The sequence below is a fragment of the Heloderma suspectum genome, chromosome 2, assembly GCF_057233095.1.
Source record: "Heloderma suspectum isolate Gila_16-S chromosome 2, 16-S_ref, whole genome shotgun sequence".
NCBI classification, from domain to species: Eukaryota; Metazoa; Chordata; class Lepidosauria; order Squamata; family Helodermatidae; genus Heloderma; species Heloderma suspectum.
This window is the reverse complement of record NC_139459.1, coordinates 140,346,485-140,370,012: the sequence shown is the minus strand read 5'-3', so window position 1 is coordinate 140,370,012 and position 23,528 is coordinate 140,346,485. Positions and strand designations below refer to the sequence as shown.

Sequence of the window (23,528 nt, the reverse complement as noted above, 5' to 3'; positions counted from 1 at the left end):
AAAAAATAAACCCAAAAACATAATACTGGCATGTCTCTTCCTAGACTTGTAGTTCGATTACTCATATGGAGATGTCCCAGGAGCCTAAAGGTGGGGGGATGGGAAGATTTATTGTGAGGGTATGAAACTCCATGGATACTTCTATCACTGCAGAAAAACAGGAGTTGGAATTGACCCTTATGCCTCTCACCAGAACTAGCATCAGGTGAGGGTTATTTGCCTCTGAAGCAGCCAAAGGTAAAGGGAGAAAGAGCCCCCACTCAACCCCAATGTGATCATGAGGGAGGGGACTTTTCCCCTAAAACACTTCGTGTGTTGTTGGACGTCTGCACCCGCTATCCACACTTCCTACAGGGTACAATTCCACCACCTAATACCTTGGGCCCCGCATATCAAGGTCCTACATGAGATAATAGAATATACTTAAAAGATAGTTTTGGTGGATAGTATTGATGGCATTAAACACATCCTATCGCAGCTACAATAGTAATTGCTAGACACTAAAAATCAAACACAATGCTAGAACAATCGAAGTCTGGCATATAGGAAAAATTGGTTTGACATAGGTAAAAGTAATGTCACAAGTTCTTAACAGCTGACAACGTGTGAGATCAGAATACAAAGGATTGCTGACTGTGCATGGTTTCATTCACTACATTGGTGTGTGTTACCAAGCATCCCTTTAACCTTAAAGATTCACAGGTTCTTATGGAGAACTACAGCAGCTAGGAAAGAAACCTGTCACTGAAGTAAGAATGTAGCAGTCAGAACTCTTGACTCCAATCTAAACACCTAGGAAAATATCAGTTACTATTGGAACATAAATATATAAAGATTGGATTGCAAGATGAATAACTAGTCTACAAATCATGGAGGACCAAGTTTACTTTCCAGTTCCAAACCAGCTATTAGAATAATAGACTAGACCTTGTCCTAATTTGGAAATATTGTGTTGATATATTTGGTATTACAAAGCAGATATGCTTCATAGATGCCTGACCTTGTGCACTCAACAGCTCTCAGCTGGCTGAACTGTATTCTGGGGCATGGGCTAATGAAAGATCTTTTCCAGATGGTGCTGCCAAAATACTACTGGCTGTTGGTCATGATCTTGCTGTCCTGGACACAAAAGCTCGCCACCTGGAGACTGTCATGTCTACAAGGACAACACCTGGCTCTGTTGCATATGACTTACTAAGGAAAGCCTTTTACTGGATTGATGAAGGGAAAAAGCTGCATGTTTATGCTCCTGGAAAAAATGAGACTATTCTCTATCCAGGTAAAGTTGGCTAGTAATGTACTTTGGGTATGTCCTGAGCTAACTGTTTCTTTAATACCCTCACCTTGACCTGTAGCAACTCTCTTCAGTAGAGGCAAAGGTTAAGCTATACTGCTGCTGCTCTACAGTGGACAGTGTTGGACTAGAACCAATATTTCTGGCCCAGGAAGGTCTGGGTTCAGATCCAGCTTTGGCTATGAAACTAACTTGGTGAGCTTTGGCCCCACAGGGCTGTTGTGTGGTTAGTGTGGGGCACACTGTTCTGGGCCCCTTAGAGGAATGGCAGAAGAAAATATAAACACAGTAGGTGCACAATTAAGGGTTTGCTGTTTTACATTTAAACACAACAAACAAGACTTGGTAAATATAGTACTTAAGCAATTAGACATTAGGCACTTAGACATTACTTAATAACTGGCCAGAACTCCAGAAAGCAGGAGCAGATCTACTTAGCAGTAGGATGGAATGCTGCCTGTATGTGTTCTCTGTATGTTAGAGGGCTAGAGCAGCCTTCCCGAACTTGATGCCCTCCAGGTGTTTTGCACTTCAGTTCCCATCAGCCTCAGCCAACATTGCCAGTGGTCAGGAATGCTGGGAGTTGTGGTCCAAAACACGTAGAGACCACCAGGTTGGGGACACTCTGGGCTCAAAGGTATCTCATTGAGAGCTGAAAATGTCAAGAGAGCAAGGCTAGGCTTATGGTTATGATGCAGAGTCCTGTTTCAAGTAAGCTGTTTTTGGTGGAAGAGCAAGACTCCCCTGCCTAGGCGCTAAACTCCCGTTCCTTGTAGTCCCTTGAAGATGGCTTACAACTAGCACTGTTGTAGGGCAATGGAATTGCTGAATAATGCTGACTGTCTATAGGCTGCAGTTCTGGGTTAGCCCTTTTGTGGACAAGGCAAACATGTGCATTGTCCTCTAGGCACCTGCTTCAGCTCCAATATTATCTGTAAACCTGAACAGGACTGGATGTGAAAGCAATATATTCCACTATTAATGAGTTAAATGACATCTGCAAAAAGATGGCATGGCAAATAAAATGTAGTGGTATAACTTCCTCTTATAGACTAATTAGGAGCTGATTAAGCTCGATGCATTAGTACCTACTGGAGAGCTCACAGATTGCTTTCCAGTATCTGTAAATACAGCATGAAACTACTGAACTTCAATAATCCTGTCTGTAGGTGTCAGTGGTGTCAACAGCATATCTGTAGACTGGTTTACAGGGCAGTTATACTGGGCCAGCAGCTTTCCTCATGCCATCTTTGCGGGCTTGAGTGATGGCCGGGGATATGTGAAGGTCCTCGAGAAGAACTTGGTGCCGGAACAGTTGACTACATTTCCAGACAGAAGGTAAGAGTACAGGAATAGGCATGCTGTGGCTACTTGGTTACTGTGCTGTAAGTTGGAATCTGTCTGGAATGGCCTGACCTTAGGCATCCGTCATCTTACTAGAGGTGGGGGGTTATATTGGGCAGGAAAGTAACCTAAGCATCTAAGGCTGTGTGTATCTGAAAGGTGACTTCCTTTTAGACAGCTCACTGCAGCTGTTAAGGTTGTCAATGCAATACTGCAGTTTCTCCTGTTCTACAGTAGGCATAGTTCTGATAGAGCTGTCAAGTCAATCACAGAGCAGTGTTAGGGAGTGGATTTCCCCAGTGGATATCATGGGGTAGGGAAACAAGAGCGGCTCGGAGGAGGAGGAGAAGAGGGGGCTTGTTGGGAAAAAAACCCTGGTAATAAAATAGTGCACTGACCATAGCATTATGCACAGGTTGGATACATGAAAAAGCATTTGCATATGCGGACAGCAAATACGTCTTAAAATGCTTTTGACATACAGTAAAGACGGAATCAAGAGGGGGCAAGGATGAGCAATGCTTTTGTACTGGCACTTCCTGGAATGTAGCAGATTCATCTTGGCTTAGCTAATTTGTCTAGAGGGCTTCAGTGTTCAATAGGCAGGAGTGGATAAGTGTTCAGAGCTTAGTTTGCACTAGCACTTATCCCTGGGAAATATATTATAATGGTGTCTCTGAGCATGCATAAACATTTTTCCTTATCGCTAAGCACAACCAACACCCACCCACTTGGGATTAGCTGTAAGACGCACATCCTGCCTGAATCCAGGCCTCTCTTGCTGTGTGAGAAGAACTAGATGAGTGACTACACAAGCTTGGCTCTTAGTGGTGTATTTGGGAACACTGCTCCTGCAGCATTTTGTAGCACCACACCACAGTGCAGTACTCTGATCTCCTGTCTTACCACAGATATATGTACTGGGTGAATCGTGGTGAAAAAGGCAGGACTATAATAGAAGCTGCAGGGATGGATGGTTCAGACAGACATATGCTTGCAGTTCTAACTACAGAGGAGCCTGTGGGATTGACTCTCGATTACATAACTAATAGACTCTACTGGATCAGCGAGTATAAAGAGGTATGGAACTCAAATAACCTATCACAAATCCAAAACCAGCAGTACCCTAGCAGAATGTTTTATTGTGAAATGAGCTTTTGTAAGTAGAGCCCAGTTGCATATGATACAGGAAGTGGTTTTGAAGATGGTAGGCATGTACAATGACTGTCTAGTAATTCAACTTGAATGTTGCAAGCATAGCTAAGTGTTCTTGCCATAGAAACTTCCCTTGGCCCCCTCCTGGTTTATCCAAGTGTGTGAAGGGATGCTGGATTTCCCATAGCCCAACACTCTCTCCCTATGTTTTTGCTTATTCTGGGCTAGAGTACTGTCCTCTACTGTGCGGCAAACCTCCACACAGAGTTAAACTCTGACCACTTAAACATCCTCCTCGGTAGTACCATACATACCAAACCACAGTCTATGTACTTTGGAAATCCCTAAAGCCACCTAGATGCCTCGTGGGTAAGGCCCAAATGTCTGTCTGAACTCAAAGAATCCCTAAATCAAGATCAAATGCTGCTTCTCCCCATAAGAGAAGCCACCTTCCAAGTATTGCCCTAGCCCTGATCCTTTTGCAGGGACTCTACCATGAAAAAAACAGCAGACTTCCAAGTACAGCCCAATTCCTTTATTTACCAAAGCACTGGCTATTCTAATAGATGCACAAAGACACATACCTGCCAGAACTGCTTGGTGTAACAGACATATATCAGATATGGTTTGCTGAAAATAATAACCCCACATCCAGTTTGTCCTTGGTGGCCAGTTCCCAAAATGCACAGCATGATAACTGAGGGGAAACTGGATGTGGGTTGCTGTGTTTGAGCAGGAAAGCTATGCTACAGCAGAGCTAGCTGAAATGTCAAAATGGCATGGGTGTGCAAAAGGATTGGCCTTCCTGGGTTGCGTTAGGGTGACCCCATCCTTACTGAATATTCTAGTACAGGAGAGGCATGTGGCTCCCTCCCTGACTGTTTTTAAACAAGCCTTAAAGACCTGGGTATTCCAGTCTCGTTTTAAATAACGGATGCCAACCTTTATTTTATACATTGGACTTTTAACTGTTAAATAGTCTTATTTTTATATCCCACAATTATCTTATAAACTGCCTCAAGAAAGCCCTCCCTCAAAAGGAAGTATAAATATGTTAATGTATTGATGCAGTCCATGTGTATTCCACTAGGGAACTCAACAATTGGTCATAGAACCGCGATCTGTTTTGGGGTGTTTGTATGTAGCTGCTAGGCAGCACATGCAGCATGTGCTCTGCACACCACAGATGCAATGAGTCCTAGATCCTTCCTTATCACCCTTTCTCCTCAACTGTTTAAGTGGTTCTACGCCCTGTATGAGAGCCTGGATTGCGCATGTGTGAGAGAGAGAGAGAGAGAGAGCGAGACACACATGAACACACACCCTGAAAAGCACTTGCTTTAAAGACAAGAATGGTGCATGAGGCTAAGTAAGCAGACAGCCTTGAGCAGCAGAGCAAATCTATTGCATGGCTATGAGCCTACCATCCCTCATTAACAGGCCATTTGTACTTCTGAATAAATCACGCTAGCCTTAGTCAGTCATCCTTAAAATGGCTGAAGAGTGTTCACAAGCAAGGATGTGAAATCATGGTTTGAAGTGAGCTTTCAGAGCATGGTGGAGCATTTTCCTCTGTTGTCTCTGCACATGTCTTCTGAGATGGGGCTTTGCTTGCCTAGCCATATATATCTGTACATCAGGGGCCTTAACTCTGGCTTGCCTTGACCCTAGTTGAATTGTTAGCAACAGGCTGTGTTTGTGTACAGTGTGCCATACCAGTGCTTCTGAATTGGCCTGATCTTGGCGGCAAGTGCGCTTACCGCGCATGCAGATAAACAGCAGCTAGGTTGGCTGGCAAAAGCTGTAGCTGTTAACGCTTGCGTAGGGAGTCTTCTCAGTTTGAAACCTGAATGTCGACTTAGCACTGCTGCTCTTTAGTCCATAGAGACTGTAAAAGTAGATGGCACTGGCAGATACACTTTCCCTGAGATACTGCTGAAGGAACAGGACCCTCTGGGACTTGGTGTATTTGAGAACTCGTTCTTCTGGGCAGACAAAAAGCACCTCTTCTCTGCATCTCGCACCTCGCCAGGTGTCAGTGTGTTGCTGAACTCCTCTATCTCCTCGTTCACAGTGCTGCATGAGCTACAGCAGCCTCAAAGTAAGTAAACCTGACTCTGGTTAGCAATGAGCGAGGTTGGTTTCGTAGCAGGAATGTTTCTTCCTTTCCCCAACCAGCAATACACGTTACATGAATTTGCAAGCAATGCTATTGCACAGGCAGAACTATCTTGGTGATACTTTTAACAGATCTCTTGTTTCCCTAAAAGAGGGCCAGGTGCATGTTGGGTAGGGGAAATAAGCAGTCCAGTGGCCTGTCCTGGGGCATGGCTAAGGGTGCTTTGGGTATCTAAGAATCTTGCTAGCCCAAACTACTTCTCCACCGTAGAATTGGTCAATTGTCCTTTATATACCCTGGTCCTACTCACTTCAGTATCTGAAAAGGGGTGGCCAGAACAATTGGTGTAATGGACGGATTGCACCAACTGGACTTAAGAGTTAAGGCCCAGTTCAGTGTATGGTGCAATAAAGCTCTGTGTAGCAGATGCATGCAGCTGGGTAAGCATGTCCATAGTAAGCTTCTGCGTTCAAGGCCCTCAGTGTAGCGAACACTGAAGCCGCGGTGTTCAACATAAAGGGCCTCAGCCTTATAGATACGCAGTGCAGCTTGTAATACTCCACAACGCTCCATGATATTTTACAAGGCTAGAAAGGCAATGGGGCTTGGGGCGAGGAAGCTGGTCTAAATGTCATGGCCCTTATGGTTAATACCTAAGTAGACGTTGAGCCCCAGCACCTCTTCAGAAGCTGCACCCTCTACTCAGGGAGCCCTGCACCTAGATGTGCGGGTGCTTGATGGGGAAGGAAATGTCCTTAGGAGACTTAGGACAAAGCACGGTATTGTATCCGAGACCTTTTCATCCTTCAAACACTGTTATCCCTAAAACCTCATCAGTCTCAACACTTCAGGCTTCTTATTTCTAACTAAAGCACCACTGATCTTATGTCAAATCCGGGAGAAACTGAAACTGTGGACAGGGCCCTGAGGGAGCCATGGGGAGGGGCTGTATGTTGCTCAGCAGTTGAGCACATGCTCCGGATGCAGAAGGCCCCAGGTTCAGTCCTGGTACCTCTGGGCAGGGTAGGAAGATCCCTGCCTGAAACCCTGGACAGCCGTCGCCAGTCAGTGTCGACAATACTGCGTTAGATGGACCAAGGGGCTGGCTCAGCATAAGGCGGCTTCCTCTGCTGGGTGTCTGCTGCATAGGGACTTGGGCTCTCTAAGTTGTCTGAGTTTGGCACTTCACATCCACCCACTGCTCCTAACACTTCTGTTAAAAATGTGTATTTCACAGGTAGACTTGACTGGCTGATGCTCCTGTTGAGGGTATGCTTGAAACTTATTGCTTTACACAGGGTTTCCTGGAAGTGTGACCCATCCAGCAATACTAGTATGCTAGAGCGTGTGATGTTATTGCTGATTAATTTGTCATTATGCTGTTTTAATTATGTTTATTGGTTTTGTACCATTGTATTTTATGTTCACCACTTTGATATTGGAAAGCAGAATATAATTTTGAATAATAAATAAATAGTAATACATATACCTGTGGGTAAATCCTGATTTTGACAGTATGCCTTTCCAGAGGGTGCTTCCTTCAGGCAGTGATTGATATCAAAATAGCTCCCAGTATGCTCTTGGAGTAAACAGTGTCAACACCTAACTTCCCATCCAAACAGCTGCTAGATGCTTTCTTTAATGGAATTCTATTTGGTGTCTTAACATATTGTAAGTTTTACAAAAGAGTTGAACCTGAACACAAGAACTGTATTCTTGGAATGCTGAATTCTGTGGCTGCTACCAGTTTCTGCATTGTGTAAGATACACATGTCCTGCTATATCTACAAGCTTCATCTTAATTACTAGATTCAACCTGGGAAGGATTGAATCCATTCTTGAAGACTAACTTGTCATCTTGGTCACTAGGTAATACAGCTGCATGTGCTCCTGGATCATGTAGCCACATCTGCCTTTTGTCGCCAGTTCATCCCAAGGGCTACAAGTGTGCCTGTCCAGAGGGCATGTTCCTCCTGCCTTCTGGCAAATGTGCAGGTAGGCTTGTGAATAAATCTGGGGTGGAAATGCAAAACAAATCCTCCCATGCCTGGCTTTTCTTTTTTGAACACTAGGGATGCTTCCAGACAGAGGGCTCCTCAGTGCTGTTGGTCAAAAGACATTGTGCAGCTTTCTATCTTTTGCTCTGTAACAGATTTTTAATGGTAAAGGAAAAATGTTGACATGATGGAAAAACACCAGAGAGTTGTAAATAGACATTGCCATCCGCACCCCCTGTAAAACTCTGAATGATATGGGACAATTGCACGACAAAAGCCTCATCTGGAAGCTCCGCAGGTTTTAGATGTGCTTATGCTGTCCTGCATATAGAGGCTCTTGTAACATGCTGTAGATGCTAAACCTATCTAGCTGCTGATAGCATAGAGATGTGCCCATCATGGTTTGGGTAGAAACCTGCCACGCCATCCTGAAATGGCCAATGCCAGCCAGGAATGGTGTTCTGGTCTGTCATCACATTGGTTTGACATACAGTCAGGGCCAGAAATATTGGAACAAGGATAACTGTTTTGGCAGTTAGCCTCTGTACACCACCACATTGAAGTTGAAAGGAAACACACCCAGATGGGAGTGAAGTCAGGACTTTCAGCTGTAATTCAAGGGGTTTGACAAAAGTGTAGCACTAACCATTCAGGAAGCCAGTGGCGTACACACACACACCTGTCGTTGGTGGCTCATAAGTAATGGAATGAATGGCTGACAAGCAGCTGCATGGCCAGGTGTGGCGTGTTTCCTGGGTACCCCATGACCAAGCAAGCAGATAAAAGGCCTGGAGGTGGTTCTGAGTGTTACATTTGCATGTGGTAGCTGTTAACTGGAACTCCCCACATGAGGTCCAAAGAGGTGTCCATGCGAGTGAAGGAGGCCATCATTAGGCTGAGGAAACAAAATAAACCCATCAGAGAGAGAGCAAAAACATTGGGAGTGGCCAATACAACAGTCTGGAACATCCTGAAAAAGAAGGAATGAACTGGCAAGCTCAGCAACAGCAAAAGGCCTGGCAGACCATGGAAGACAACTAAAGTGGATGACCGCAGAATTCTGCTCATGGTGAAGAGGAACCCTTTCACATCATCTAGCCAGGTCAAGAATGCTCTTGAGGAGGTAGGCATGTCATTGTCAACATCTACAGTCAAGAGACGGCTTTATGAATGTAAATACAGAGGCTTCACAACAAGGTGCAAACCACTGGTAACGCTCAAGAACAGACAGGCCAGATTAGGCTTTGCCAGCTAACACCTAAAAAAGCCTGCCCAGTTCTGGAATAAGATTCTTTGGACTGATGAAACCAAGATTAACTTGTACCAGAATGATGGGAAGAGAAAAGTATGGAGAAGGAAAGGAACAGCTCATGGTCCAAAGCATACCACATCATCTGTCATAAATGTGGGGGTAGTGTTATGGCATGGGCGTGTATGGCTGCCAATGGAATTGGGTCACTGGTGTTTATTGATGACCTGACTGCTGATAGAAGCAGCAGGATGAATTCTGAAGTGTATAGGGCTATACTTTCTGCTCAGATTCAGCCAAAAGCTGCCAAACTGATAGGACGCCGCTTCATATTGCAGATGGATAATGACCCAAAACATACAGCAAAAGCTACCCTAGAGTTTCTCAAGGTAAAGAAATGGGATGTTCTTCAATGGCCAAGCCAGTCACCTGCTCTCAACCCTCTAGACCATGCTTCTCACTTACTGAAGACAAGACTGAAGGCAGAAAGACCCACAAACAAGCAGCAGCTGAAGGCAGCTGCAGTAAAGGCCTGGCAAAGCATCTCAAGGGAGGAAACTCAGCATTTGGTCATGTCCATGGGTTCCAGACTTCAGGCAGTCAATGACTGCAAAGGATCTTCATCCAGGTATTAAAGGCGATCCTTCAGTTTGAAATGTTGGTTTGTTCCCTTACTTATGGGCCACCAACTATGGGTGTGTGTGTATGCCACTGGCTGTCCTTCCTGAATGGTTAGTGCCCCACTTCTGTCAAGCCCCTTGAATTACAGCTGAAAGTCCTGACTTCGTTTCCATCTGGGTGTGTTTCCTTTCAACTTCAATGTGGTGGTATACAGAGGCCAACTGCCAAAACAGTTATCCTTGCTCCAATGTTTCTGGCCCTGACTGTAATTAAAAATGAGGAGCTGCAGGAAGGCTGGGCTGTTAGTCTTCAGGTGTGCTCTCAAGGTTGCAAGTCTTCCATTGAGTTTAATACTACTGCAAAGCCTATACTGACTAGAATAAATGGCATGATGAATGCATTTCCATGGTCTCTTCTACCTGAACAGTTATCTCAAGTTAACAGTCTTTCAGCATCTGGTGCTATTTGAGTGCCAGATGGTCATATGATCCTGGACTTGCTTGACTATTCAAGGAAGCACCAAAATCAGATATGGTGAGATAGCAAGCCTATGCTTAGGTGGTTACTGAAGTTTTAATCTGTTCTGTTATCTCACAAGAGGAGTACCTACATTGAACGATGTAATTGTACTAACCTTAAGCTATGACGGCTAGCAATATCATGTAAGACTGGAACCCTGATTGATTCTCTCTGATTGGCATTCTCTCAATGCCCGTACTCTTCCTACAGAGCTAAATGTCTTGTATTCTACCACTAATCAAGTCTATTGGTTGCAAGTTGACCCAAAAGGAGTGGTGGTGCAGCAGCAGTCACTGATGCCAAAATGGCCAGAAAACATCTACTTCCAAGACATGGACTGGAGAAGGGGATTAATCTACTGGACTGATGACAAAGGACAACTGATACGCTTTGATAAAGAGACTTTGGCAAAACTAACCATTCCTACTGACTCAGCAGGTGAGCTGCTATGCTATGCAGGTGACGCACGAGAATTTAACACCATCTAAAACAAATTCCTAATGCTAACAACAGGACAACAAATGGGAATGGATCCCCATTTCCCTCTATCTCCAGCCTACTGGCCTAAAAATAGCTGTCAAACAATGCTGAAAGGTGGATGCTAAGAAAGCAGAAATCTAGCCATAATTTTGTACTCCAGCCACAAGTGACAAATCATGAAACTGGGAGATGTTATCTAAGTAACTAGTCCAGTGTCTGGTGCAATATGGTCTTGCTGCTTCAGCACCATTTAAAAGCCATATTGTCGTACTAGTCAACATAACTTATTTGAGAATTTCCCGTTGTGTGACTAGAAGAATGCTCTGCTATGCACAGGACACTTAGGGTATAGAAGCCAGCAGGGCCATCCACACACAGGGGTACCTTAAGTCTGAAAATAGAGATCTGACAGGCCATAGTCCAATGAGCAGGATAATGAACTGTATTGCCACTTAAGAATGCATTGCACAAGAGGCAGGGGATAGGAAGCAAGTGACAGAGCTTTTTCTGTCATAGAATATGTTTGGAATCTTGGTGTTTGAGAGCCTATATCTCAAATGCTAGTGCACATGCTTTGCTTGCAGAGGGCATCTAGTTAAGAGGATCTATGGTAGCTGGGCTAGAAAAGATACTCACTGGCTGAGACTTGAGAGCTGCTGCCCAAGTAATCATCTAGGCTGGTTCTGCCTAATGGTATGACTTCGTATAAGGCACCTCCATAGAGTGCTGCCAGACAGTACTGATAGCAACAAAATTTTTGGGAGAGGTACACATCTGGAGGCCAATGTCTGCCTTCTGAACTGAGTGTGGGGGAATAAGGTGGAAATGCTGAGAGCATCCTTGCCCATCCAACAGCTATACTCTCAGCAGTGATGGCTTGTGGTGGGAGGGAGAATACAAACAGTTTCACAGGAGCACTGGGGCAGACTTCCCTGCCCCCTTAGAGAATCTTGGGTCTAGAGTTCTGGCCCTTCCTCTTCCCACAAGTAGTATTTTCAGCCAAAAGCTACAAGTTTTTGTCAATGCCCTGTGGAAGAAGAGGGGCATGCAGATATATGTGGCTTACTGAGTGAATTTGAACTGTAGATGTGCAAACCATAAAAGCAAAAATCTACATGCTAACATGGATGGAGGAATGACCCCTACCTGTATCAGTAGCTTAGCTAAGGATTTGAAGTAGAAAAGGACAACTGAATTTTATATTGGCTTTTTTCCCTAGTCTGTGCAGCAAGTGTTGATATACCTTCTGGAGACCTGTACTGGCTAACCTGTGACAAAACTAAAATTAAGGTTACAACCTTTGCTGGCATGATGACGAAGATCCTCTACCACGCAGCCAAGGGGATTATATGGCAACTGTTCCTAGACTGGCAAAGAGCATTCCTATTCTGGCTTGAGAGTGACAAACCAGTTCAGAGGATGGGACTTGATGGTAGGGATATTAAAGAAGTGTGGAATGAAACCTGGACAGATGTCCCAGTCGCCTTGGACATGGGCTCATGCAGCTTCTTCTGGACTTCCAAAGACATGGGTAATGGTGTCTTTCCATGTGGTGCATGCTAGCTTATACTATGCAAGTTGGTGGTTCCCATGTTGGCTGTGCACTAAACATTACCACTGCAAAACCTGGGGTCCAATAGCAGATGCCCTCTCTGGCTTGGGAATATGCTTTTTTTCCCTACTTGCACTTTAGAATTTGGAATAAAACACAAGGCAGCCATGTCAAATGATGTGACACAAACTGGCAGTTTTCCTCATTTTAGTTAGGTTTTAATGTAGCATTCAGCCATACAAATCTAGTTGGCTGTAGAGTGGTTAAGATGCTGAACTGCAGACTGGAAGGTCAGCAGGACAGCAGTTCGAGACCCGAGTGCCGCGTGACGGAGTGAGCTCCCGTCTTCAGTCCCAGCTTCTGCCAACCTAGCAGTTCAAAAGCAAGAAATTGCAAGTAGATAAATAGGTACCGCCTCGGCAGGAAAGGTAACAGCGTTCTGTGCACTTCGGTGTTCAGTCACGCTGGCCACATGACCACGGAAGCGTCTTCGGACAGCGCTGGCTTTTCAGCTTAGAAACGGGGCTGAGCGCCGGACCCTAGAGTCGGACACGACTGGTTGGGGACACCTTTACCTTTACCTTTTTTTAAGTTAGGCTAGTGGCATTGGTGCTGGGGAGTACATCAATGCCTGCATATAACATCCTAAATGGTAAACCTTAGCTTCTGTAAGCATGGAGGACAGAAGAAATCGGTTCACATTCCTCAGCAATCAGAGTGAAATCCATCTATAAGCGGTAGTAATAGAAAATTGTTACTAAATAGCCTATTACAATAGACCATAATCCAATTCTCCAATTTGGAGTTCACAAATTATCTTCATGAAAGTACACTAAATGGGTGCTTATAATTAGTTTTTAAATTCAAATTGTATTTGCTTACAAAAAACCAAAAGGAAATAGAATGTCAGATATGGTACAATAGTAGATCTTAAAACAGATCCACTTTGAAACTGGTAAAATAACTGGAGCTTGCAGCACCTGGAAAGTTGGGTATTAAAGAGTTGCAGTCTTGTCAGATGCAGAAATGTTTAGCCTTCATTGGATTAGAATAGTCTTAACTCATAATACTGATTTATAGCTGCAGACTTTAACTGACTTAAGGTGCAATCCTATGTATGTTTAGACAGAAAAAAAGCCCTACAACTCCCACCATTCGCTAGCCAGCATGGCTGGCTAGGGAATGCTGGAAGCTGTTGGACTTTTTTCTTCCTAAATAAATGTGCATAGGGTTGTGCACTTAATGGTAAAACTAAAACTTCAGAACAGTTCAAATACTCAAATGCAGCGGTGCAGAACCTCAGATCGGGTGCCAGATTTGGCCCACTTGGGGTCCTAATACAGCCCTCCAGGGTTCCCCAGATGGCCATGCCCCCTTTCTGAAAGGTTGAAATGCCTCTGCTAAGGCTTAGTTTGCTGGCAGTACAAGCTTTTAAGCTAAAATATGCTGATAATGCTTCCAGCCCCACCTACCATTGGAATGCTGCTGCTCAGAGCTTCTCCAAAATGGCATTTGGCCCCTGACTAAGAGGTTCAGCAACCCTGCCTTCCCCAATCTGGTGCTATTAGCCGTATTGGCTAGGGATGATGGGAGTTGTAGTCTAATACACCTATAGGGCACCATATGGGGAAGACTGCTAGAGACTTTCTTTCTGAAAAGTAGAAAAGTCTGTAAGCCGGAGTGGGGAACTTCCAGGCCAGATGTGGACCTCGACTTTCCTAGGGCTGTGATCTTCACCAGTCTGTAACTCTGTCGCTTTTGGCTCTGACCGCACCCGCTGCTGGAATGCAGACTCTGACAGGTTTCGACCAAGATAATGCAGACCTCAACAAGAAATGTTTCCCCATACCTGCTGTAAGCAATCTCCACGGCGCAATACTGAAGGTTTGTTAGGTAAATATTAGATCTGTCAACTAGTTAATAGGTTAATAGTAGGGCTGTTGTCCTAGTTATTACAACTTCTCTAGAAATTTGATGTGTTGTGGCATATTTATACATACAGAATACTTTAAGACGTTGTTTGTATGACATGACAGCTCACTGTGGTTTATTTAACCCACGGGGCTGTGGTGCGTGTTGCCCGCCATTTTGCATATTCAACCCCAGGCAGGGGTTGTCATGTCATGCGAACCCGGCCACCATGTGTTATGTGAGGGTTAAATAACCCACAGTGGGTTGTGTAATTGTGTGAACTGGCTCTGACATGACTGAACACTTGTTACTATGCTCCTTGTTTGCAGTGCTTAAAGTGCTGAATCTCATCACACACAGAACATATAATGTGAAGGACAGGTGGACACATGGGGTGGCAGCTGCTTATGGGCCTTACCTGGTGACATTCAACAAAACAGCACTTGTGGTGTGGAACAGAAGCACAATGGAGCCATCTACCGTGCAAGCAGCTAATGTACAGAAAGCACTGATGATCTTTGACACAAACCAGAAGGCAGGTAAGCTGAATTTGCACCATTATGGATTTCTAGGCTGGCCACTTGAACAGCAATAGATCCCTTACTGGAGGCCTTTGAATGAGGGTATCTGGCTCAGTTATGCATTGTAGATGTTGATCATTATACTACTCTGCGGAGGAGGGGACTTCATGGGGCCCTTATTAGGGATGTACGAAAGTCACTTACCTTTTCGAAGGGTGTCATTCGTGGTGGGGGGGAGGCGCTCCGTTCCTCCCCCCCCCCCCCCCCGGAATCCTGGCTGGCCGGCTCCGCTCTGCAGGGATTCTGCGGAGCCACCGGCCGGCTCCGCCAGCAGCCAGACATCCGGCCGCTGGCTAGCAGGGACGCAAATGGCGGCGGCCATTTGTTTACGTATTTGTTTACGTAAATGTTTACGTAGCCTATCATGGCTGATTAAAAAAAAAAATGCGCGTACGCAAATGGCGACGCCCATGGGCGCCGCCATTTGTGTTCCTTATTTTGGCACGTCTTAATCTACGTAAACATTTACGTAGACTAAGATAGCGAAAATAAGGGGAACGCAAATAGCGTATGTAAATCTTTACGTAGCCTATCACGTTTGTTTTGTTTTGTTTTTTACCTGGAAATGGCGGCGGCGGCAGCAGCTGGTCAGAAGACCAGCCGCCGCCCCACTGGAACCGCCGCCGCCAGGAAGATCCGCCTAAGGTAAGTCCTGTCCCGGGGGGGTGGGGGGCCATTCCGCCACCGATTTCGGGGGGCCGAATGCGCTGGCATTCGGCCTCCCCGAGATCCGTGGCAGAACTTTCGTACATCCCTAGCCCTTATTAGCTGTGGAAATCAAACAGTTGACAATTAAAATGTGGGGACCCATTACCATGTCTTACAATGGGTATGATCTCTTAGATCAGCACTACCTAACCTGGTGCCCTCGACATCTGGACGGCACCACGTCAGGGAAGGCTGTCTTAGATTTTCCTTCCTAAAAAGGATTAGACCAGTTCATGGAAGATGGGTCTGTCAATCGATACTGACCACGGAAAAAACAAATGGAGCCTCAGACTAGAGGCAGACAGGGCACTGAAATAGCTTGAGGTTGCTGTATGTTTTGGACCATAAGGTATAATCACAGGGTGCTTAAGGAGAAGTTGGGGACTTTCCAAATTCTTTGCAGCAAGAATCAGTAGTAGATACATCCCACTTAGATTTAGAGTAAGGGTCTTGGAAGGAGTTAGATCACCCTATTAACTAATCAGCAAGCTTAAAATATATTAGTTTCCATTTATGGAACCCGGCATAGTACAGGGGTGTAAAACAGAGGCTCGCCCCAGATGCTATGGTCTGCCTTCATTCAAGATTCCTATTGTCTTTGAAGTAAGACCGATCCTTCACTGCTGAATATAGTAAGCTAATTCTGTACTTTTTCTGTATCTGTATTAAGGCTGGATAAACACTGTGTGTGTGTGTGTGTGTGTGTGTGTGTGTGTGTGTGTGTGTGTGTTCTCTTTAATAAAAGAATTCTTTTCTATTTTAAGTAGTTATCTGTATGATTCAGTGCTTCCTTACACCTTAAAATACACCACATCTCTCTGAAACCAGATATAGACAGGGAGTAAGGGTCTGTCTCTAGTAAATAGGGGTCTGCTTAGATTTTTATCCTTAAGTTTAACTCTTACAGGCACACCAGCAAAAAATCTGGCTTTAACTTTCTTAAATTCTCTAGGCAAGTCCTCTCCCCCCACCAAATATTAAAGGTTGACTGTCAAATGTATGAACTGCCAGTGTAAACAGGAGTATGAATACTTGAAATCAGCTGGAATTTTCTTACTAACTTATAGTTGCAGTGCACAGTGTTCCTGTTGCAAAGCCTCCTGTCCTAAGCACTGCTGTGTTGCCACCTACTACTAGTACTGCAATAGTACCACAAATGGCATCGACTACAATAGTGACTGCTACTGCTGCACATAATACAACAGTGCCAGTTACTACACCTGCAAGAACTACTACTACAACGGGAGTGTCAACTACTGCACGTATTACAACACCCACTACAACAGTGACAACAACTATACCTACTACAAAGAGTACAACCTTCACAGCTGCGGTCTGTGGTTGGGCTGAAGTTGCCTGCCGAAATGGGAGAGAGTGTGTGTCCTTTGAATATTTCTGTGATGGAGAAGCGGACTGCTCTGATGGGACTGATGAAGACAACTGCTCTGAGTTCTGTAGTAGCCCAGGTACTAATACTTACATGCTATGGGCCAACAACTGAAGCAATCTGCACTCAGTGGTATAGCACAATTGCTTGAGTCCTTTGGTCCAAACAGAGAATAATAAAGGGATGCCCTTGTCAAACAAGAACACTTAGCCCAATCGGTATCCACCTTTGTGTAAGGGCAGGCTCTTGCAGGCCTTCAGAGTTGCCTAGAGACTGAGATCAGCTCTTGCCAAACATGGTGATTAGCCTTGTAAATGGTCTAGTCCATATTGAGATTAATTAAATAACAGATAGAGTTTGGGCAAAGCTGCAAGCTGTTATCTTGACATAACAAACTGGTCCTGTTAGAGGGAATTGGCCGAGACGAGAGCTAATGGATATGGAGGTTTCCTGCCACTCCCTTGTCTTGTTGACTAGCTAACTGCTTTAGTGATGCTGCCCCAATCCAGGAAAGCTCGCTTGTCCTAGGAATTCAGAAGAAAGGCTATTTATTTGCCAGGAAGAAATTGCCTGAAACATATTCTGGGTTTGTCGTGTGAATTTGAGCATTACCTGAACAGCTGGGTTTGAGTAAAACATGAGCTAAGATAACTTGTAGAATGTGTTTGTGGGGTTTCCAGGATACTTGAATAAGGGGGTTCTGCAGGATTTAACAAACAACCACTAATTCAGTAAACTGACAATGTGTTATGAGGAGCCAATTTGCTTTTCCAAAGTCAACCTGTTGCAAGGATAAGGCATCCTTCTCATGAGAATACCGGTGCCACTACATCAGTGAGGTTCTGCCTATTCCCTTCATGCTCTGGCATGCAAACTTGGTGCTGTGTGGTGCACAGTGACTAATGCCATGGGCACCTGTTAAATTGTGTTCCTGGTGACTAGTGAGTTACAGGTACTACCTTCTCTTGCCCATTTTAATCCTCCAGTGCACTTCAGTTTCATAACTGACCCCACATATATAAAACTAATCCTTTTTCCTTAACCCAAGCATTCCCTTACAGTTCTTCTCTGGTAGTTCAACCCTCCATTGTGACTCTTTTTGAAGGGGGATTGGGTGGGCTTTGCTAAAAGGGCACTAAAGGGTCAGACAATGTGTAGTCCTTTACACCAGGGGTGGGCCACATGCAGGCCACATGCACCCCACTCCTGCTGCACCACCAGATTCAGCGGTGGCAAAAAAAATAAAAATGGATAGCTTTCCATAGTGGTTTGCCATTGATTGGGGGAGGGAGCACCTCACTGAGTGCAGCCCACAGGCAGGGGTGGGAGGGTGCAGGGGGCAAGAATGGCCCCTGGATCCCCCAAAGCTGCCCACCCCTGCTTTACTCTAAAAACAAACCCACACTTGAACATATAGAACTAAATGCTGCTGTCAAATAAACGTAACCTGTGGTTTAAATGGAATCTACTCATCTTGGTATTGCATTTAAAAGTGGTCTTTTCCAAGCATAAGGCTAGATTGTTCTTGTACAATAGATGGTATGCACTTGGCTACAGGTGCATAAGCAAATGTTACCCCTGCTACTCCCACCACAATGATCTGGCACTTTAGTTAACTTTGTTTTTGTTTTAATCTGGAATGTCCGCCCTTGCCTTCTCTAGCTCTCTTTAATCTAGAAAGGCCTGAATCTTAAGCCTGTTACGTTGCATCCCTCCTAAAGGAATGTTCCAGTGTCAGAGTGGCAACAAATGCATTAACGAGATGTATCGTTGTGATGGGGTCCACAACTGTCCTGATGGCTCTGATGAGTCCGACTGCTGGATGCCAACAGCAGTCTGTGCCCTACGCTGTGATGAAAGCCAGCGTTGTATACCTGAGAGTTGGTTGTGTGATTGGACCCCTGACTGCGCTGATGAGGCCGATGAACGGAACTGTGGTAAGCGAATACATGCAAGGCCTAGCGGTGCCAAAATGGGAACATTTGGTTTGCAAACTGCTGGCTTCCTAAGTAAGTTTCAAACGTTGCTTGGATAAAGCCTCTCCCTTGCGCTGCCTCCACCGGACAGTAAGGCTTGTGCCCCAAGCTGAGACTGACACCTGCTGTAAGTCTAACAGGCTGCCTGGTAGAAGGTCAGTAGGCTCATTGTGCTGGGCCTTGCTTCTGAGCCTGCAGAGCAAAATCGTCCCTCGCTACAAAACCTTTGATGGCATTTGCCTACAGCAGCCAGAATCCTGGAACGCAAAGGAAGCTTAGAGCTTGGATAGAGGAAATGGCTTTGCACTACTGACTGTTAGGAAGGGGGGGGGGTGATGAGCTCCAAATGGGTTGGAGGGCGAAATTCAGGACCCAGTCAGGCCACATAAGACCCATTCTACCTGTATCCATGCAGTTGTAGCTATTGGTGCCGCAGCCTCTCTGTAGTGGAGGGCAGCGGCTTCCTAGCCATGGTACTCAGTTTGTGTGGCAGTAGGATGTTTCATCAGGATACCAAAAGCACCTGGCGTCCTCTGGACCTTCAGCACTGACCCTGGATGTTTTAATCTGAACCCACATTTGGGGACATGGCTGATCCCAAAAGCAGCATTTAAATAAGTAAAAACCTATCTCTCTCTCATTCCCCCCCTCCCCCCCCCCCCATACAACTTTCAGGTTCATATCTACATGTGTTCTCCTACAAAAGAGAGGTTGAAGGCCAACTCCCCATCATGTTTTCAACTTGATTACCCTAAAGGGATTGGGGTAAATGCTGTGTATCCAAGACAGGGAGGTGTCCAAATGATACTAGAAATGGAAGCTGTAATAGCTATTTAGTTATGCAGCAGGTGACATAAGGTGTATTCAGTGTTTTAGTGACACCTCCTGGAGGTATGAGAATTGAAGGACAAAGGCTTATGGTGGTCATGGGCCCAACACCTTATTTATGTCCATTCCCATGGGGGTCACAGGCTCATTAGACCCAAAAATATTCTTGTGTGACTCTTATACATGTACTAAGAAATATTTACATTGTCACTGTCAAACACATCGCAGTTGTTCATGAATCGCTTACTGAATAATGTTCCAATTAAGTCTGTCTCTGGTGCATTTTAGAAGTGTGGAAGGGTTACAGCCATCAGGGGTCTGTCAGGCCCCATCATTGCAGGCTTTTAGGAAGGCCTGGAAAACTTACTTGTTTACTCTGGCCTTCCCCTGCTTATACTGGATTGTAGCTGCAATTGTGTGCATGTGCGTTCGTTTCGCCTTATGCTGGTGCGTGTTGTTTTGGGGAATGTTTGCTATTTTTATTACTGCATTGGTTTTTATTATATGAATTTTGTTCTTGTATGCCACCTTGGGAGTGCTCCTGCCCTGAAAGGTGGCCTAGAAATACTTTCTGTAAATAAAATAAAATAAAATAAAAACCACTGTACTTTCTGCTTCCAGATCATGAGGAGTGTACTGAACTGCACTTCCGGTGTAAAAGTGGGCAGTGTGTTTCTTACTCCCTGCGCTGTGATGGTGACCATGACTGCAAGGACCACTCGGATGAAGAGAACTGTCCAGCCCCCAAAGTACACCTCTGCGGTTCAGGTGAAGCCAAGTGCCATAGTGGAGAGTGCATCCTAAAGGAGTGGCTCTGTGATGGGGACAAGGACTGCAAAGATGAATCAGATGAACAGGTAATAACGAACAAGGAATAAGTGACCTAGTTTTCTAGTGTCATCAAGTAGACCATTTTAATCAACATCTGGTTGGTTGCCGGTAGAAATGCTATTAATGAAGTAACTAGCTACCCACTTTTTCTGTACTAACAAGTACATTTAACACGTAATGCTTGATTCATCCTCTTTCTGCAGTACCTGGCCCATCCCAAGTTGTTATAATAGTACTGACTGTGATGGGCAGGAACAAATGAGAGATCACTAAGCTATTACAGCTTCCTAGCTGCCAACAGTCAGGTGCAGAAGGGAAGCCTTCTTGAATCAAAATGGAACAGGAACTTAAAGGCACTCTTGAATGGCTCAGCAGTTGAACTGGATTACTATTGGGCTCAGTTTCAGCTGTTGCCATAATCTAGAAAGGAGTCACTGCCCCTGGGTCACCCCTGGTGCTTCCTCAGATAGGCAGAGAAGCCTCCATTACAAAGCACTAGCATTCATCAAGACTGAGCTATGGAGCAAGTGCTAGTATATAGCACACTCCTATCCTTGTTCATCAGCATCCCCAGGCTGCTTCAGGTGTTAGTGATAACACTACTTTGCAAAGATGTATATCATACAGGTAGACTTGTAAGGGAAACAGGGCTGGAAGAAGTTCCCTGGTTGATGGTGGATAGGTAGCAGCCTGGACTTGCTGCTATTTAATGTGCAAAATGGACCAGTGAGGCACTTGGGTTCTAGGAAGCTATTTATTGGGAGCCCATGAAATCACACTGGTAGAATGTGGATTACCTGAGCTGTGCATCCCACAAGTCAAAATCCTGTGCCAGAGTTAATGGCTACTAAAGCTGAAATGTAGATTCCAGGGTGCTGCCTAGAGCCTGAACAATACCTCTGGACTTGTACCAACTTACTACTTTCTGAAATGTAATTTGAAATGCTAGTCTAAAGCCCTAAATGGCCTGGGGTCAGGGTACGTCAAGAATGGCTTTTCCCTGTATGAGCCTGCCTGAGCAATAAGATGGATTTCAGATGCTGAGCTTGCATCACCACTAGAGGTACAAGGATTGGCTCCTTCTTTAGGGTTCCTGAAGCTCTGGAATGCACAGCCTGGACAGATCTGTTGGGTTCCCTCTGTCTATGAGCATCATCATCCGAGCAGAGAATTCCGCATCAATACCGGTGCTTTCCTCATCTGGTATCCTTGCAGGATTGGCTTGTTCTCTTTAGACAGCTGTCCTCATCGTGTTATTTTTCATTTCCTTCCATTTGGAGACATTGCCACCTTTCCAGGAAGAACCATTATGCACTGTGGGGGCATCGTGATAATTCTTCCCTGGTTCCTGCCCCTTTCCCTCCCCTCACATGTTACTGGTAGCTGGGCTATGACTGACATGCAGACAGCCTCCCCAACCCCCCATTTCGTGTTTCGCCTCTGCCTCTTACCCTGCCGTTTACTCGACTGCTAGAAATGCACAGCATGGGTACATCCTGGCAGGTGAGGATGCTGCCAGGCCAGGCCAATTTCCCCCTTTATGGAGGAATGTGCGCCAGGACATGCTAGTGAAATGCTGCTCTGCCACATTGTTCTGAGGGCTGCAGGCCAAAAATGGAGAGGACCCAAAATGGCGCAGGCATGGCAAGGCAGCACAATCCACAGCCCATTGTCACCACCTTTGCCATCATGACCACAGCCCCAACACTCCAAAGCAACCATCCACAGCCAGCAGTGCACAGCGGTTTATTTGTGCTATGGGAGAAATACACGGGCAGACCATAGTGCTCCTGTTGCATGGACTGGAAAAATACCACATTTTTTCCATTTGGGGATAACAGATAATGGGATAGGCAGGGGGAAATGGAAGGATAATGACTGGAGGATGATGACATTGTGTAATAGACCTGCAGACTTCTGTGAGTGGCCAGTCATGAATGATCAACTGCAGGTGTAGAGACACCGCACATCTAAGCGAGCATCTTGAATATTTTTAGACAGACTGTACCAATTACTGATATGTTTAGAGAAATCTTCTGTGGCTGCTTTTCTATGTGCTAACTGTATTTGTGCTTGTACTAAGTGGCTGGGGTAAATTTCTAACCTGCTTGTATGGGGTGGGGCAGGGGGAAAACTAAATGAATGAGGATTCTGAAAATAGCATAGTTGCGTAACATTGCTGCTCTTGCGTTATACTGCTTTGCAAAATGGAGGGCTAAAATTCTATGTATGGAAATGAAGCCTTGCCCCTACAAAGTCTCTTTAGCCATCTTGTTGATATTTCATGCGCGGCCTAATTCAACGTCTAGCTTCCTAGTCATAAGGGATTGAAACTTAGTTAAACCAAGGTAAGATTGTCTTGCCAGGATGTTGCATCTTGCTACTGATGCTTCGGGATTGTACAATAACCACAGCCCTGGTAGTATTGTCCTTTGCCCCAACAAGAGCTCAGCTGGCATTGTCATTCCTGCTGCCCAACAGACCGCTAAGGAGAAATTATAATTTTATATTCTTCTGCTTAATGTTGTCTCCTTGCAGAACTGTAATTTGCCACAGCGAGAATGTGGTGCCAGACAGTGGCAATGCAGCAGTTTAGTCGAGTGTATCCCAGCCCTATGGCAGTGTGACGGGGAGCCTGATTGCAGTGATTCGAGTGATGAGATTGGATGTAAGCCCTCTTCTCCCTCACCCTTTGCCTAGCGAGAGCCTCAAGTATTGAATGGATTTCATCTTGTGGCCAATATTGCACTCCACTTAAAAGCCATGAGGAAGACGCTTTGTCTTAAGTCCTGGCTGGTAAAACTATTGGTGCTGTACAGGAGCAGGCAAAAAAAAAAATTCTATAAAGAGGAAATCAAACTGACATGATTAAAAACAAATCCAAGTGAACACCCTAAAGTCAAACTGGAGCAGTAGAAGGTAGGAGGAATTGACACAATCTCTTAGCCTAGTTGACAGCCGTATTACAGAAGGCCA

The 23,528-nt window shown here is 45.1% G+C and overlaps 1 protein-coding gene across 1 annotated transcript in view; it reads left to right on the top strand.

Annotated features, from left to right (window-relative positions):
* Nucleotides 1-23,528, top strand: part of LOC146352852 (low-density lipoprotein receptor-related protein 2-like) — a 41,671-nt gene that overhangs the window by 3,966 nt on the left and 14,177 nt on the right. The window contains exons 5-16 of the mRNA XM_084829687.1: nt 1,073-1,279; nt 2,464-2,632; nt 3,550-3,718; nt 5,672-5,894; nt 7,782-7,907; nt 10,509-10,736; nt 11,998-12,309; nt 14,571-14,780; nt 16,604-16,996; nt 18,639-18,854; nt 20,343-20,578; nt 23,091-23,220. Coding sequence (XP_084685813.1) covers nt 1,073-1,279; nt 2,464-2,632; nt 3,550-3,718; nt 5,672-5,894; nt 7,782-7,907; nt 10,509-10,736; nt 11,998-12,309; nt 14,571-14,780; nt 16,604-16,996; nt 18,639-18,854; nt 20,343-20,578; nt 23,091-23,220 — 2,619 coding nt within the window. The remainder of the gene's footprint in view (nt 1-1,072; nt 1,280-2,463; nt 2,633-3,549; nt 3,719-5,671; nt 5,895-7,781; nt 7,908-10,508; nt 10,737-11,997; nt 12,310-14,570; nt 14,781-16,603; nt 16,997-18,638; nt 18,855-20,342; nt 20,579-23,090; nt 23,221-23,528) is intronic.